Source organism: Pan paniscus, chromosome 19, assembly GCF_029289425.2.
Source record: "Pan paniscus chromosome 19, NHGRI_mPanPan1-v2.0_pri, whole genome shotgun sequence".
NCBI lineage: Eukaryota > Metazoa > Chordata > Mammalia > Primates > Hominidae > Pan > Pan paniscus.
The window spans coordinates 35,336,605-35,353,816 of NC_073268.2; the positions used below are offsets into that span (position 1 = coordinate 35,336,605).

General features: G+C 56.4%; 1 protein-coding gene across 20 annotated transcripts in view; it reads left to right on the forward strand.

Moving 5' to 3' along the window:
• The window catches only part of MYO18A (myosin XVIIIA), a 136,490-nt gene that overhangs the window by 89,008 nt on the left and 30,270 nt on the right, over positions 1-17,212 (forward strand). For 9 of the 20 annotated variants that reach the window (XM_055102068.2, XM_063598688.1, XM_063598695.1 and 6 more), the window contains 13 exons: positions 230-372; positions 1,555-1,655; positions 2,550-2,613; positions 2,801-2,945; positions 5,157-5,333; positions 5,556-5,646; positions 5,898-6,090; positions 6,900-6,986; positions 9,136-9,277; positions 9,416-9,575; positions 10,412-10,598; positions 10,933-11,176; positions 13,845-13,954. In XM_055102068.2, the coding sequence (XP_054958043.2) occupies positions 230-372; positions 1,555-1,655; positions 2,550-2,613; positions 2,801-2,945; positions 5,157-5,333; positions 5,556-5,646; positions 5,898-6,090; positions 6,900-6,986; positions 9,136-9,277; positions 9,416-9,575; positions 10,412-10,598; positions 10,933-11,176; positions 13,845-13,954 (1,844 nt within the window). Of the gene's footprint in view, positions 1-229; positions 373-1,554; positions 1,656-2,549; positions 2,614-2,800; positions 2,946-3,279; positions 3,301-4,541; positions 4,554-5,156; positions 5,334-5,555; positions 5,647-5,897; positions 6,091-6,899; positions 6,987-9,135; positions 9,278-9,415; positions 9,576-10,411; positions 10,599-10,932; positions 11,177-13,844; positions 13,955-17,212 lie in introns of all 20 variants that reach the window. The other 11 variants (XM_055102067.2, XM_055102071.2, XM_014342108.4 and 8 more) reach the window with 2 other exon arrangements.

Consider the following 17,212-nt stretch of genomic DNA (forward strand, 5'->3'; position numbering starts at 1 on the left):
GACAAGGGAGAAAACTGAAAGTGGGGTGAGGGGAGGGGAGTGAGGAGAGAGCACCCTCTTAAGTGCCAGCTCTTTTTCTCCCTGGCCTTTCCATCCCCCCGAAACCCCTCTGTCCATGGGCAGTTCTGGTCTGAATGGCCCCAAGCCTTCATACCTCTGGTGGAGCTCCTAGCTGGGGGATAAGCTGCCCCTGGCTTTCCTGATATCCCCTTGGGCCTGTATTCTGCAGTGGAGAAGTGGCAGGCTCTGTACACCCTCCTGGAAGCCTTTGGGAACAGCCCCACCATCATTAATGGCAATGCCACCCGCTTCTCCCAGATCCTCTCCCTGGACTTTGACCAAGCTGGCCAGGTGGCCTCAGCCTCCATTCAGGTGAGAGTGCTGCCCAGGACTCGGGGTAGTAGGACACGGGCCACATGATTTCATGACCTAGACATCAGGCTCTCTCCCATGCCTCATTTTCCTGGGATTCTACCCTAACAAAATTGACCCAGGCATGGGCAGGGTTGGCCTGCACTATCCAGAGGCATCACCATTCTGCCCTCAGGGCCTCCTGCCCTGGATGGGGCCCAGTCCAGCTTTCTGCCCAGTTCCCTTCATTCTCCCAACCCTGGGGTTGTCCTCACTCTACTGCTGGGCCTCAGCCTTACTTCCCACTTTCTGAGATTCATGCTCGGGGCTTCTCTCGGGCCGATTTCACCTAGCAGAGGACTGGCTTGTCAGTAAAGTAAGGCCCAGCCAAGGCTGATTCCCTCCCATGCTAAATACCTCACCACAAGCTCCCATTTCCAGAAGGCAGGCACCTGGGGGCTGGGCAGAGCAGCAGGGCCCCTTTGGGAGCTGGGCCTGTCGTCTTCCACCTCATTCTGGTTTCTGTCCCCCATTTGATCCTAGAGGGATCTGGTATCTGATTGAGCACCTTGGGAATAAGATGCACCTGCTTAATTGAGCCAGATGTGGTAGTGCACGCCTGTGGTCCCAGCTACTTGGGAGGCTGAAATGGGAGGGTCACTTGAACCTGGGAGGTTAAGGCTGCAGCGAGCTGTGATTGCGCCACTGCACTCCAGCTTGGGCAACAGAGCGAGACCCTATCTTAAAAAAAAAAAGAATTAAAAAACAAGATGCAGGTTGGGTGCGGTGGCTCACGCCTGCAATCCCAGCACTTCGGGAGGCTGAGGTGGGTGGATCACCTGAGGTCAGGAGCTCAAGAACAGCCTGGCCAACATGGCAAAACCCCATCTCTACTAAAAATACAAAAATCAGCCAGGTACGGTGGTGCATGCCTGTAATCCCAGCTACTCAGGAGGCCAAGGCAGGAGAATTGCTTAAACCCAGGAGGCAGAGGTTGCAGTGAGCCAAGATCGCTCCACTGCACTCCAGCCTGAGTGACAGAGTGAGACTCCATCTCAAATCTTAAAAAAAAAAAAAAAAAAAAATGCAGCTGCTTGTTCCCCAGGGCCTAGAGGACCATGTATTTGACTCCTTCTGATGTGGGGTGGGAGAAACTTGATCTGGCACTACCCTCCTTACCCACACGTCCATGCTGTGTCACAGACAATGCTTCTGGAGAAGCTGCGTGTGGCTCGGCGCCCAGCCAGTGAAGCCACATTCAACGTCTTCTACTACCTGCTGGCCTGTGGGGATGGCACCCTCAGGTGAGATGGGTCAGAGGGTACACAAGGGTGCTCTGAACTCCAGCCCACTGACTGGGCTCCTGGACCTTGATTGCATCCAGAATTAAAGCCACTTGATCGCATCCTGCACTGTTTGGTCAGTGCATGTCTGCTATGTGCTAGGCTCTGAGCTAGGCCCCAGGGACAGTGAGATGGATGAGACATAGTCCCCGCCTATCAAGAACTCCCTGGTCCTGGGTACTGGGGCCTGGCTATATGGGAGGGGAACAGCCAGCCCTTCAGTGTTGCCAGGGCCTAGCTAGGATCTCCATTACCCATGAAGCCAGTTCAGGAAAGCAAAGCACACTGAGGTACCAGTGGTTGGGCACTTGCCTACTGTCGCATGACTGGTAGGGGGCTGAACTGGTATTTGAATCCACACTGGGGCCAAAAGCCCATGCCTCTTCCAGTGCCCTCCAGACTAGCCCTTCCTGCCCCACGTTGGCTGCCTCTGCCACGCTCTTCCCTTCAGACATTCAGATTTGCCGCGTGTGTTCACTAAAAAGAGATAAATGATGAGGCTGAGCCAGCAGCCCCAGGCCATTGTCCTCTTTAGCCCTTCTTGTAACTGAGGGCATCGTCTCTGCCTTGGCTGGACTCACCCTTCGGGCAGGTTCCCTGCTCCCTTCCGGGGGCCAGGTTGCATCCTCTCACCAGGGCATGTCTGGTGGCTTGTCCTCAGGAGAATGGTACTCTAACCAGGCATCCAGGCCAGTTAGGAAAGCAGTGACAGCTGGCCCGCCAGTTGGGGATGATGGGATGATGGGCAGACAAAACTTGGAGTCTGGAAGCTGAGTCTGTCTGTCTCCACCCTGGGCGGAAATGGCCTTGGCATGGGGACCAAGTGCCGTGCTGATGCCTCATTTGTACCCCTAGGACAGAGCTCCACCTCAACCACTTGGCAGAGAACAATGTGTTTGGGATTGTGCCACTGGCTAAGGTGAGGGGTCTGTGGGGTCTGGGTTGCCAGCCCTGGGCCTTGGGGGTAGGAGAAGCCTCCATGGGTCCTGTGGGAATAGTGGGAGCCCAGCTCCAGCTGCTGGCTCTACCCAAGCCTTGCCCTGAGGGCCCAGCCTCATGGGGGTGTGCTGGGAGGGACAGCCCTTTGAGGTCATCTATCTCCACAGCCTGAGGAAAAGCAGAAGGCAGCTCAGCAGTTTAGTAAGCTGCAGGCGGCCATGAAGGTGCTGGGCATCTCCCCCGATGAACAGAAGGCCTGCTGGTTCATTCTGGCTGCCATCTACCACCTGGGGGCTGCGGGAGCCACCAAAGGTAACCTGCAGTGGGTCCCAGTAGGCTGGCCTGTCCCCTGGGTGACCTCACAGGGACCCTGCCCACTCCCAGTTTATTCTTGCCCAGCACAGACTTAGCCGTTCTGAGACAACCCTCTTTTGCTTGTGCCTCTTCTCAGCCCCCCACTTCAGAGCAGAAGGCCCGGGAAGCATCTTTGGCAGTGACGACCCGAGGCCTGGACTTAGCTGGCTGTGCTGGGGGGCACCATGAGGAAGCATGGAGGGCTGGGGGTTCAGAGGCTGAGGGATGAGAAGGGCACTAAGGCAGGGCAGCCCCGCTGGAATAACTCTCCTTCTTGTTCCCTTCCTGACAGAGGCCCCCGAGGAGCAAGCGGGTAACTGACCTTGGCCCCGCCCTTGGGTATAGGGGCCGCCGTGCCCTGTCTTGGTGCTTGCCCAGGACTTTCTAGGGGCTGGGCTTGTTCTGTTGCTGCAGAGAGGACTGGTCTGGGGAGAAGCCTGGAGGTTGAGAATGGAAGTGGAGCCTGCAGGCTGTGGGGTGTCCTAGAGTCCCAGGAGTAGCTGCTTCTCCTGCCAGTTTTGGATCTGAATCCTGGAACCTCTCAGGATGCCCACTGTGGGGTGGGGTAGGGTGGGCTTGCTACCTGGGGCCTCCCCAGACCGGTTTTCCCCAGTCCTCTTCCCTTCTCCACTGGTTGGGTAGCTCCGTATCTTCCTCTTGCATGTCAGGGTGGCGGCCACTAGGGGGTAGCAGGCACCGTGGTAACGAATGGGCTGCAGCTTTGGCACTTGCGCTCGGGGACTTGGCCTGGCTTGGAGGAGTTCTGCTCCATCCTTCAAGATGACTTACGTTGGAGCGTGGCGATTCGAGCACCTCTTCACCCCCTTTTTCTCCAGTTTAGGGAAAGGGGATGCTGGCGCTGAACAGCACCTTGGGCTTTGGCTTTGTCCCCTTCTGGGATGTGAAGGGCCCCAGGCTGCTCAGCTGGAGTGAGAAAGTCCTGGCAGGTGGTGGGTGTATGGAGGAATGGGTGCCCAGGCGTGAGGCTCCGTGCGAGCGACCCCAAGAAGTGGCATCCCTGCCCAGGAGGAGCCAGGCTCTAGGTTAGAGAAGTTTTCTCGAGAATGTGGAGGACAGACAGGCGGGCAGGCTTGTGGCTGTGTGTTGAGGGAAGTTACTTCACTCTGAGGCGGTGACAAGCCTAGCTTTCCTCTAACCTACCCAGCCCCAACTGCAAGCGGAAAGCTCCGGGTGTCAGCACAGGGATCTTCTCAAACAATGTCTGTTAGCGCCTCAGAGCTTCCAGTGTTTTCCGGGGGGGGGGGGGGGGGGGGAGGGTGTGTGTGTGCACACACACGTGTGCACAAATGTCTTTGCGGGTCTCTTTCTGTGTGTGTCAGTGTGATTACACCCACAAACATACTCCCTGGAGACTGTGTGTGTGTGTGTGTGTGTGCGTTTGTCCCAAGTCTGACTGTGGTTGTGTTTTCTTGCCTGCTCATCCTCACAACACCCCCGCCCCACGGTCCCTCCGAGGTGCCGAGCTCTATTGATGACTGTTTGCTAACACACTGTTTTTCTTTGCATGCTGCATGCTGGTCCTTTGCCTTACAGAAGCTGCTGAAGGTAAAACCTTGTTTCTTGTTAGCTTTCCCTAATTGCCGTGATTAGACACATGTTGGCTGAGGCACATATGTCTGTGCGGGCTGTTCCCTTTCCCCTGTGGCTTTTTTGCCTCCCCACTGTTGGGCCATCAGTGGGTGTTTGTGGTCTCCACTGGCAGATGCCAGGGGGCAAGAGGGAGGGTTCTAATGCACCCAGGGAATGTGGAGGCATGAGCGATCTCTCAAGATAAGTCCCCCACAGGCACACGGGGTTCTTGTGCCCATCCCAGGTGGGCTGGTTCATCCTCTGACTCCGCCCTTCCCCTAGTTGGGCACCCCCGGAGCTGAGCCATCTGAAAAGGGATTTTTGCAGCTGGTTTGTTGCCCTCCGGTGGCAGCATGTGGAGTTACCTCCTCCTTTAGGACCTGCTCATTCTCTCCATCCCCACGGGACACAGGAAATGCTGGCCACTGCTGGCTGCCCCTCTTCTGCCTGAAGCCCATCAGGTGTCATCAGGGCTGGCTTTTGCCTCCAGAAGACGCATAGTCATCAGCTGGTCATCAGGTCATCAGCTGGCCTAAGGAAAAAGACCCAGGATGCCAGATCCCTTTTTCCACTCCACAGCTGGGCGCAAGCAGTTTGCCCGCCATGAGTGGGCCCAGAAGGCTGCGTACCTACTGGGCTGCAGCCTGGAGGAGCTGTCCTCAGCCATCTTCAAGCACCAGCACAAGGGTGGCACCCTGCAGCGCTCCACCTCCTTCCGCCAGGGCCCCGAGGAGAGTGGCCTGGGAGATGGGACAGGTACCCTTTGTCCCTTGGCTGGTAGTTGTGAGCGTGAGGCCTCATCTGGGGCTTGCTGCCATCCCTGGGGCGGGAGGGGACTGCTGGAGTGAACAGATGCTCTGTCAGTGGCAGAGGCCCCGCCCCAGGCCCCGTGCTGACTGGGCCCTGGGCAGGTCAGGGGCTTACCCAGGTGGGGAGCCCTAGGGAGAAGGAGATAGCGCTGCTCCCCCTGCCCCACAGGCCCGAAACTGAGTGCACTGGAGTGCCTTGAGGGCATGGCGGCCGGCCTCTACAGCGAGCTCTTCACCCTTCTCGTCTCCCTGGTGAATAGGTGAGTGCCAGGCAGGACCCAGGGCTTTTCCTGCTTTGGCAGAGGTGGAGTAGATGCCTTCATGCCTTGTTGGCCGAGGCAGAGCCGGTCTCTTCCAGCAGGGGCTCCCTGTCCCATGGGCTATGAGCAAGGCCAGCACGCCCTCCCCACCAGGGTCCTGGGCAGGGATAGAGGTCTGGCTTGGGCAGGGTGGGGCTTCCTGGTGCCAGGGGCCAACCAGCGAGGCTCTGACCCAGGCTGTCCCTATCCAGGGCTCTCAAGTCCAGCCAGCACTCACTCTGCTCCATGATGATTGTCGACACCCCGGGCTTCCAGAACCCTGAGCAGGGTGGGTCAGCCCGCGGAGCCTCCTTTGAGGAGCTGTGCCACAACTACACCCAGGACCGGCTGCAGAGGCTCTTCCACGAGCGCACCTTCGTGCAGGAGTTGGAAAGATACAAGGAGGTAGCTCTGGGGCCTGGGCCTCATCTAGCCTCAGATTCTGGCCTTGGCACCCCCAGCGAGGGCATCTGTGGATGCAGAAGGCATCACCTTACTCTCCATTTCTGTCCTCCTGCGCTCTCTGGAGCAGGAGTCGTTCCTTGCGCCCTTGTCCGTGGCCTCTGGCTTTGGCTACGTTCTTACTTGGTGGAGAGTTTACTCTCCAGGAAGCCTACAGGTGCATTGAGGGCCCCCAGGAGGCTACCCTTGGCCTCTTTTGAGGCACCTCCCAGGCCTGGTGATTGCCACTGTGTGGTTCCTGCTCCAAGTGTGTCTGGGCCTGGCCTTCCCGTCTCCCTTCCCTGATCTGTGAGGGTGCCAGGTGATGACTTAGTGCCTTCTGTAAAAGGGTGTCCCGGATGGGACGAGAACTGGAAATCCTGCCTCATCTGGAAGTGAGTTGAGTGAATTGTCAGGATATTTATTTGGGGCGAGAGAGGATTCAGAAGGAAAATGGCAGTTGTCTTCAAGTGTTTCAAGGATGATTGTGTGAAATTGAGAGTGGGCTTGTTCTGTGTTGCCTAATCAATTCATGTGAGTAATGAGAATGTGACTCTGGCTTCGGATAAAAAGAGGTTCTGAGAATTTTAGCTGTGCAAAAAATACAGTGTGTTTCCTTGGGAGCTGTTTCATTTGGGATGATGGAGGGAGCTCCTGCACGGCACAGAAGGAGGTTGGCCTTGCTGATCTCAGAGCCCCTTCCCAGCCTGCTCACAAGGCTGTTCCCCCCAATGTGACCCCCATGCTCAGTACCGCTCGGCCTTCTTTCCCAGGAGAACATCGAGCTGGCGTTTGACGACTTGGAGCCCCCCACGGATGACTCTGTGGCTGCTGTGGACCAGGCCTCCCATCAGTCCCTGGTAGGAGCTCCAGAGAGGGTTTGGGCAAGCCTTTCCTCTCATTCCCCACCCCTCTCCCCGTGGTGGAGCCCTCCCCATCTGAGCTGCTGCTGGGGGTGCCACTGTGGGCTGAGGGAGGGTCCAGCAGCTATGCCCAGACACCAACTACTCTGTGGTGCTGGGGCTCTGCCCCTCAGCACTCAGGCAGTCTGGCCAGGAAGGTGGCACTTTCTTCTGCCCTGGTGCCCTGGGGAGCCACAGCCCACGGGGGTCCCAGTCAGGCAGGAAAGCATATCTCCTTTCTCAGCAGCTGAGGCTCGGGCCCCAGCTGGTGACTGGCTGAGCCTCCAGTATGTCTGCTAGGAGCCCTGGTGACCAGTCCCAGCTGGTGAGGGCCTAGACCCCAAGGACATAGTCATTCCCTCCCATTGTCCCCAAGTAGAGGACTGGTGCAACCTAACAGAACAGGGCCAGGAGCCAGCCTCCCGCTCCCAGGGGAAACAGTGCTAAGCTGTCAAATGCCCTCTGGGGGACTGTCATGGATATGAACCCTCGCCCCCTCAACTTTGGGGGCAGGCTTTGTCACCCTTTGTGCTAGTGTCCTGGGCACCTTGGCACTCGGTGGGGGACTGGCTGGCCTAGCAAACTCTTGGCATTTGGCGATTGTCCGCCATTAGGGAAATTGCATAAGGTGCTTTATTGGAGAACTGGCATTTTTGCGAGGCTGCCGACCTCCCTGCTCTGCTTTGATTCCTACCTCTCCCTCCCTCTTCTCTGCCATGAGGCCCTGCTTGGCTTGCACAAGTGGTGGGGCTGCGAAAGAATGAGTATCCCCCCGGGGACAGATGTTTAAAGTGCCCAAGCACCGCATCTCCCCAGGGAAGTGAATTTTCTTTTCCTGACACCTGGGCTCCTATGGTGGCCTCACTCAGAACCGTTCTGAGGTTCCCGGGAGAGGGGGGATGTCAGCATGAGCAGCAGGAGTCAGACAGCATGTGGGAAGAGCTTGGCTCTCCTTTCTCTTCTGTGGTCTCTCCTGACTAATGGACCTTGGCATGGGGCGGCTGCACCCCTGGGGAAGGGGCCCTCGGTGCCAAGCCTGTCTTCCCATCTCATTGCTTCATTGCTCGTTCCTACTACTCGGTTCCTGCCACTAGAGTTGCCTTGGCCTTTGGCCACATTCTGCTTCCTTCTGGTAATCACGCCAACTCCCTTGGGCATCTGCCGGGAGGAGATGCAGGCAGCTGGGGTCAAAGAGAGGAAAAATGGCCCTTTTCTCACTTCTTTTTTCCTCCAGCCCCTGAAGGCCAGGCCAGAATAGGGTGTGGGGAAGGTTCCATCCTTCCTGCCCAAGAGAGATGCAGGAACTCCACAGAAAAGGCACCTTCAGGCCAGATGTGGCCACAGGCCTAGTTTGTTTGGCCTTCATGGGATATTGGAAATTGGAATTAGATATTTCTACCTTCTCTTGAAGAACCAGAGGGTTTATCAATGCTAGGCCAGTGTTCTTCCAGGAGAGCAGTTGGCTGCAGCTCAGTGGTGGTTTTTCCCTTTGGATAGGGATACCTGCTCTCTAGCTTGCCCCAGCCTCTACCCGTTTTGGCTGCCACGTCCGTTAAGTCACCTGTCTTATGCTTTTGGCCCTTGAGTGACCCTGCAGTGATCCCACCGGCAGCCATCTGAGCCCCCTCTGGGTTCTCTCCTTTCAGAGACCAGGATTAACCTCACAGCTGTCACTTACTGACAGCTTCCTTAGGGCCAACTCTTGTGCTCAGGGCCTTCCAGACTTTATCCCACTGCCAGGGAGTGAGAGCAATGTGGGGTTCATCCAAGTCCTTGGTGACCTCCGAGGGGACGAGGGTGGAGGAGGGCCTCGGGGCGCGGGCTCGGGCCAGCAGGAAGGCTGCAGTCTTTGGTGACTTTGGACTGGAGTGCTAAGCACCCTCTTTTGCTGTGGGCTTCCCTCTGCTCACTTTCTTGGCTCCCCTTTCCCCGGGCTGCCCGCTTCCTCCACAAGGTGTCAGCAGTGAGCGGCAGGAGCTGCGGCATGTGCGTGTGTGCATGTGTGCACGTGTGTAGCATTCTGTAGGGTGTGTTTGGGCCCGGCACCACCCTGGCCCCTTTCCCACAGCTCCATATGACAAGGAGGGATTTCCTTCCTTCTCTGTAGGTCCGCTCGCTGGCCCGCACAGACGAGGCGAGGGGCCTGCTCTGGCTATTGGAAGAGGAGGCTCTGGTGCCAGGGGCCAGTGAGGACGCCCTCCTGGAGCGCCTTTTCTCCTATTATGGCCCCCAGGAAGGTGACAAAAAAGGTAGGTGGCATCCCTAGAGGGTAGCTCCTCTGCTTCCTCTTACATACAGGTGGGTCCAGGTGGCACTCCCTGGGAGGGGGCGGGGGTCACTTTGTGCCTGTACCCTGACAACCTAAATCTTGCTTCTCCCACCGTCAGGCCAAAGCCCCCTTCTGCACAGCAGCAAACCACACCACTTTCTCCTGGGCCACAGCCATGGCACCAACTGGGTAGAGTACAATGTGACTGGCTGGCTGAACTACACCAAGCAGAACCCAGCCACCCAGAATGCCCCCCGGCTCCTGCAGGACTCCCAGAAGTAAGACCACCACTCCCTCTGCCCCTGTCCTGTACCCAGGACTGTTTTGATTTTGGGGCTCCCTCCCCCTGGGGTTGTCTCAGAGGCCCCCTCACTAGCAAAGTAGATGGCCTTTATTCCTGAGAGGCAACAGCCCAGGGCACTTGGCCTTGAGGAGCTTGAGGGGCCTCTTGAAGTAGAGGTGGGAGGCAGACATGGTGGGAGAGCCTATGGTTTAAATGTGAAGAACACCCTCAAGTCAAAGAAGGCAGGAGTGGCCTTAGAAACCCCCAGCCCCATAGGCCCTGAGCGGCCTTAGAACCCCCAGCCCCACGGGCCCTGTCATCCGTTCTACTCTTCAGAAGATGGTTAGTGGGCACCTACCCTGCGACGGGGGCTTCTAGGTGCTTGGCAGATAATAGTGAACAAAACTGAACTCCCTGCCCTTGTGGAATTTACATTCTAATGGGAGAGACAGATAATGAACAATAAACATAATAAATAAATTATATCGTATGTTAGAAGATGTTGAACCCTAACCCCTCCTGTCACATTGGAAACTCTTCCACACCTTTGCCCTCCCTGGTGAGGGGAAGTAGATGAGTAGATTGCTCCCCTCTGTCCGATTCCTGTCCACCCCTTGGCTTCTGCCCACCTCTGGCTTTCTCTCCTTACTGTTTGAAAATTTCTCCACGGTTTGTTTCTCTGTAGGGTGTGGGGCATGCAGTTCAGGTAGCCAGGCCCCTGGACGTGGCTGAATGGGACTGTTTAGTGTTCTGGGGCCTTGGGGGAGGAGCGGCCTTTCCCGCTCCATCGATGTGACTGCTTTTCCTCCCTTATCCTCCCACCTCTGGCAGAAAAATCATCAGCAACCTGTTTCTGGGCCGCGCAGGCAGTGTCACGGTGCTCTCTGGCTCCATCGCGGGCCTGGAGGGCGGCTCGCAGCTGGCACTGCGCCGGGCCACCAGCATGCGGAAAACCTTTACCACAGGCATGGCGGCTGTCAAAAAGAAGTCACTGTGCATCCAGATGAAGCTACAGGTGGTGAGTGCCAGCCGGGCCCCAGCAGGCAGGCCTGGGGACCCTTCCTTACCCCTGGTAGGCAGGCCTGGGGACTCCGAGCACACTGAGGCCATCTGGTGCCCACTCAGCGTCCCACTGTGACTCAATGGCTGCTGGTGGGGGTCTTCTTTTCAGTGCTGCCACCTGTGAGTGGCCACCCAGGCCCGGCGAGGGCAGAGTTGTCCAGGTTTAGCATGTCCTGGCTGGTGCTGGGGCCCCTGCTACCCCGTGAGCAGTGGAGACGCTGGCACCAGTCCCTGCTCTTCTGAGCACAGGCCATCAGAGCCCACTGAGGGCAGTCCCTTCCCCTCGGCAGGACGCCCTCATCGACACCATCAAGAAGTCAAAGCTGCATTTTGTGCACTGCTTCCTGCCTGTAGCTGAGGGCTGGGCTGGGGAGCCCCGTTCCGCCTCCTCCCGCCGAGTCAGCAGCAGCAGTGAGCTGGACCTGCCCTCGGGAGACCACTGCGAGGCTGGGCTCCTGCAGCTCGACGTGCCCCTGCTCCGCACCCAGCTCCGTGGCTCCCGCCTGCTCGATGCCATGCGCATGTACCGCCAAGGTGGGGCCTCCTTTCCTCTCCACTCTGGGCTCTCTTTTCCAGAGCTGGCCCTGCCCGGCCCCACCTCCCACCTGGGACCCGTGGGCTGCAGTGGGGCTGCTCCTGTCTTTCCTCACGATCCTTTCTGCTCTGGTCTCTCCTCATCTCTCCCAGCCCACAGCCCCTTTCTTTCTCCATTTCCTTCCATCCTGCAGAGTCCCTGCCTCCTCCTCTCCCCTCCATATTCAGTTCTCTTTGTCCCCCTCCCTTCCTAGCTCCACCCTGCACCTTGTCATTTGTCCACAGCTCCCTTTCTTCCCACGTCCCTAGTTTGGACAGTTCAGCTTTGCCCACAGCAGCAAACCCAGTGCCCTTTCGGAGCCATCTGCCCAGTGAGAAATGAGGTGCTAAATCTTTCTGAAGTACTTAAAATTCCCAAGAAAGGTCAGACAGACCCTTTTTTATGGATCCATCTAAAGGAGGCGACAGACAGGATGATAGTATTAGTGGTTACTTAGAGTCCTTAGAAGCTGTTATCGGTGGCTGGGGGCCGGGATAGCACACTGCTATCATTCCAGATGAGGAGACTGAGGCTCAGAGAGGTTAAGTAGCTTGCCCAAGGTCACACAGCTCCTGAGTGGCAGAGTGGGATTTGACCAGGCAGGCTGGCTGTAGAGTCATGTCTCATGTCTCTCAAGTAGGGTGGGTTTTTTTTGTTTTTTTTTTGTTTTTTGCCTGAGAAGTTATGAGTTGCTGGGTTTCTGCTGTTTTTCTCCTTCACTAGAAGAGCAGGTAGGGTCCCACCCACCCACAGCCAGGTCCCCTTCAGGCATTCCCATGGGCACTAAAACTTCCTTAGCAGCCCAAGCCAGGAAACAGGCTCCCTGCCCTGCTCTAAATAAATCATCGATCTGTCCCCACGTCTTGATATGGAGTTGGTGTTTATTATTTCAAAACCAGATTGTTACCGCTCTGAACCAAAATCAATGTGCGTTACTCAAACAAGCAGATCGATGAGGCCAGCAGCGGCAGGCCCCCCTTCCCTCACCCGGCCCCCAGCCACCGACTATAGCACTGATGATTAATTAAGATGCCAGGCGTCCAGACCTGCTATCCTGGCCCATCAATTTAATTGCAATTCAGATACAATCAATAGCTCACTTTGTCTTGGCCCCTCAGCAGCCCCCACCTCCTGTTTCAATTATCAGGCACATGCATCAGCCTCACCTCCCAGCTGGAGGGTTTCCCAGAGCCAGCTAGCCCATCATTGCTGTGGAGCACGCCCTTGGCTAGCTGTCAGGAGTCCAGGTTTGGAAGCCAGTTCTGCCCCCAGCAGCAGCCTTTGTGACCTTGAGCAAGCCAGTCGCTCCTCCCAGGCCTCCGTTTCTGTGTCTGAAAGATGAGTTGGATCTGGTTTAAGATCCCTTTCTGGTTTGAAATTCTGTGATTTTGTGGGAGTGGAGTTCGTGGCCCTCCACCCTGGGCTCTGGTAAGATCAGGGTGACTTGGGGTCACTTCCTGCTAGCCACTGCTCTGACCCACTTTGCTCCAAGCCAAAAGTCAGGTCACACCTCCCCTGACCTGAAGCCCAGACACTCTTCAGGGAAAGAGAATCTACAAGTCTTTTTGGTCACCTGGCCTAGGACTCAAGGTCAGAGTGAGGCAAGGAGGGCAGCCTTTCTCATGTCCTGCTCTAGTGGACAGAGGGGGAAAAGGAGTGTTTATTAAATGCCAACCAAGTGAGTCACACTGTGCTTTTTACCTGGTTTCTCATTTAATCTCCATGACTACCATGCGAGATAAGTGCGAGGGCCGCTGTTTAAAGGTGAAGAAACCGAGGCTCAGAAAGGTTGAGTGACTGGCCCAAGGTCACATGATCCTAAGAGGCAGGGCCAGGAATCCAGCACCTAGCCAATGCACGATTCCTCTCAGCTACTCTCTGGTGCCTTTTTTTTTTTTTTTTTTGAGACACACTCTTGCTCTGTCTCCCAGGCTGGAGTGCAGTGGTGTGATCTTGGCTCACTGCAGCCTCTGCCTCCTGAGTTCAAGCGATTCTCCTGCCTCGGCCTCCTGAGTAGCTGGGACTACAGGCATGCACCACCATACCCGGCTTACTTTTTTGTACTTTTGGTAGAGACAGAGTTTCACCATGCTGGCCAGGCTTGTCTAAACTCCTGGCCTCAAGTGATCCTCCCACCTTGGTCTCCCAAAGTGATAGGATTACAGGCGTGAGCCACCACGCCTGGCCTGGTGTCTTTTTTTTTTTTTTTTTTTTAAGACCATAAGACATTATTTTGTCTGGGTTATCACTGAGGCATAGACTTGGAGGGCTGGAAAGCATCTTGGGGATTGGGATGTAGCCTTCCTCCCAGCTGGTCAGCTACCCCACAACCCCCCATTTGCATACCTCACTGACTACTAGGAGCTTACTTCTCTCTGAAGGAGGCTGTTCCTTTTTTGGGCCTTCCTATCCCCCTGTGGAGCAGGCCTGATTGTCCTCCTGGCCTTCTCTTCCTCTTCCCTGCCTACCTGCTCTCCTTTCTAGGCCTGCCTTCAACCACAGGCTCCCCACCCCCTGCAGTTTCTTCCCTTTTGGTGACTCTCCACTGACTGCCCAGGCACAGTGGCTACTGGGGTGTGCTGGGAGCAGGTGGCGTTGACAGGCCTGGCTCTGGGCTGCTCTCTCTAGGTTACCCTGACCACATGGTGTTTTCCGAGTTCCGCCGCCGCTTTGATGTCCTGGCCCCGCACCTGACCAAGAAACACGGGCGTAACTACATCGTGGTGGATGAAAGGCGGGTAGGTCCAGGTCCCCAGACCGCTCTCCCTCTGCCCAGGCCCCTCAAGCAGCTGCCCTTTCCAGACTCATCTGCCTTCCCTTCCCTGGAGACAGCTCATCTGGCCCTGCTCAGGCTCCCAGTTTTGGAAGCACCCAACTGTGTCCTGGGGCCCAGACCATAGGAGCTGGAGAAGAGCCACCCGCTCCTTGGAGGCCTGAGCTGGGGGTGTCTGCTTGCTGGTGAGCCAGACAATCATCCAGGAGCGAGCAGGGCCTGGGCGCACTGAGGGTGCATGAGAATTATTAGTGCTTTGGGAGCCCCACCGATGGCACCTGGACCCCCATGTCAGGGATTGGTTCCTGAAGCAGGAAGCTGTCCAGGGCTGGGCGAACATTCCTCCTAGAAGGAAGGTGGATATGGTGAGACCTCCGTGGTGCCAGGTGAACATAGGCTGCCGGGCCGTTTGCCGGCCCTGGTTGGTGAACTTGTGACTGTGGAAGGGGTCTCCCTGCCCGTCTGGGCTATCACCTTGAGCCCCAGAGGCAGCCCCTTAGACAGTCACAGGGCTCCCAGAGCAGAGGACCCCTCCTTTACTGTGCTTGGGCCTCAGGCACCCAGCCTGATTCTGAAAGCACCTCAGACCTTAGGATGGCTTCCCTAAATGGAGAGGATGCTGCAGAATGGGGCAGAAAGCCCACAGAGTGCCCAGCCTGTCTCTGTGTGTGCCCCCCTGCCCCTCCACCCCTGCCTTAAAGACCTGAATTCATGGAGGGGGCTCGGAAGAACTTCCCTCCCTCCTTTGGCCTGCTGGTGGCCTGGGCAACCTCATGTGGACATAGATGCCCGTCCCACGCCCCCTTCTCACAGGCCCTCAGCCTCCATTCCAGCCTCCCACCTGTGGCTACACCAGTACCTCATCAGCTCTGGAAATGCCCCAGCTCCAAAATCATAAATCCCAGCGTGGCCTTCTCTGACTACAGCCTCGTGCCTGCTGGTCCCACTCCTCTCTTCCCCTCAGGACACCCGCTCTCTGGCTCCATCAGAACTTCTCTTTCTGGATCACACTCCATTTCTCTGTGAATTGTCTCCTTTTCCATGGTTCACTCTGCAGTCACTCGGCCTCCCTCACCCTCAGCACTCCTGAGCCTCCCGCAGCACCTGGCCTGCCCAACTCCCACCGAAGCGCCAGCCTCTGGGTGTCTGCACTCCTTGCTTTGGGCTCCCAAGGGTGGTGGGAGAAAATTATACAACTTTGTGGACTTGACTTCCTACAGGTTCATGGTCTTCAGCCTTTGGTGGGCCCTCAGGGGGACCAGCAAGTCTTCTAGATGTCCCCTCCTTATCTGGCCGTGACTCCAGGCTTCCTGTCTGCTATTGCATTCTCCATCTTTCTTCTCAAATCCTCTCCGCCCCACCTTCCTGGCTCACCTTCCCAGCAGATGCCCAGCCTTCAGATCTCAGGACATCAGGCTCCAGCTTCTTCTGCCTCCTGCAAACCTCTCTTCCCCAGCCTCCTTCTTCCCGTACCCCTTCTGTCTTGGTGGGGAGGGTCCCTCTCATCCAGTCCCTTGATCCTGTGCCTTGGAGTCCATTTCCTTGGGTCTCCCCAGAGACCCATTCCATCAGTGTGAATTCACTTCTCTCTCTTTTTCCTCTGGCATCTCTTTTTCTCCTGGCCCTTTTCTCTCCATGGAGAAACTCCCCACAGACCTGCAGGTTTTGCTCTCTGGAAGGAGCCTCTGTCATCGTCTCCCTGGACTGTGCTCTGCCTCCTGCCTGCCCTGGGCTTTCCTCCTGCTGCCCTCACTGCCCATGGCTGCCTGGTCCCTCTCCCTGATGCCCTGGCACTGGTCTTCTCATCCCTCACGCCCTCCATATTGCCAGAGCCAACCGGCACTTTTCTTTTTTTTTTTTGAGACAGAGTCTCGTTCTGTCGCCCAGGCTGGAGTGCAGTGGCGCCATCTCAGCTCACTGCAAGCTCCGCCTCCCAGGTTCACACGATTCTCCTGCCTCAGCCTCCCAAGTAGCTGGGACTACAGGCCCATGCCCAGCTAATTTTTTGTATTTTTAGTAGAGATGGGGTTTCACCGTGTTAGCCAGGATGGTCTTGATCTCCTGACCTCATGATCCACCCACCTCAGCCTCCCAAAGTGCTGGGATTACAGGCGTGAGCCACCGCGCCTGGCCCAACTGGCACTTTACTATCCCTCTGTTACTTGAATTCTTAGCAGCATGGGGCTCCGTTCTTTCTGGGACATTCTCTCCTGGGCCTCTTTGCTGCCACTCCTGGTTTCCCCCTTGACTCTGTTCTCACTCCCTCTGAGGTCCTCTTTTCCACTTGCCCCTGAAGTAAAGAGGTGTCTTCCTCAGGACTCTGTCCTTGGCCATATGTATTTTCTATTCTGCACCCTCTTCCTGGCCATCCTCATTCACACTCATCACTTCAATTATCACATATATATTGATGACTCCCAAATCAATACCTCTAGCCCAGGCCTCTCTCCTGAGCTCCAGACATACATTTCTATCTGGCTGCCTCCTGGACTTCTCTACCCTATCCCTTATGGCATCTCAGACTCAGCTTGTTCAAACCAAACTCATTCTCCCCACAAGCCGCCTCTTTCTCTTATATTCCCTACTTTGGGGAATGGCATCATTATCTGCTTAGTTACGTAAATCGGAAATCTCAGTATAGCCCTAGATTCCTCCTTACATACCCTATCCCCGTATCCAGCAAGGCTCTGTCTCCTTAACACCTGCTGCGTGTTCTCCTCTTCTCTTTCCCTTGGGCCAGGCTCTAGCCTCCCTTCCTGTGGATTACTGCCTAAGTGGGGTGGGTCTCCATCCATCTACCCATTTGCCAGTGAGACCTCTACCAATGCAGACCTGATCATGCCCATCCCTAAGAGAACCCTTCAGGGGCTCCCGAAGCACATGGGGCTCCACATGCTTTGGCTTCAGCCCCCTCTGTAGTTGCACCTTCACTACCCACCCCCCAGTTCCAGTGAGTGACTTGGAGTTTCCTCAGTGCATTTTGCTGTCTTGTGCTCCCAGGCCTTTGCGTACACTGGTTCCTCTGCCTGAAATGCCCTCTCCCCTACTTTGTCCAACAAATTCTCACTTGTATCATAAGTTCTCAGCACAACCAACAGCTGTCTGAGGTGCCTTGCGTAGGTGCGACCTCCTGTGGGCACTGCACAAGTTCACTTGTCTTGCTCCCCAGCAAGACGGTTTATTCCTCTCGTAGTCATCTCTATGTCCCCAGAGTCCAACCCAG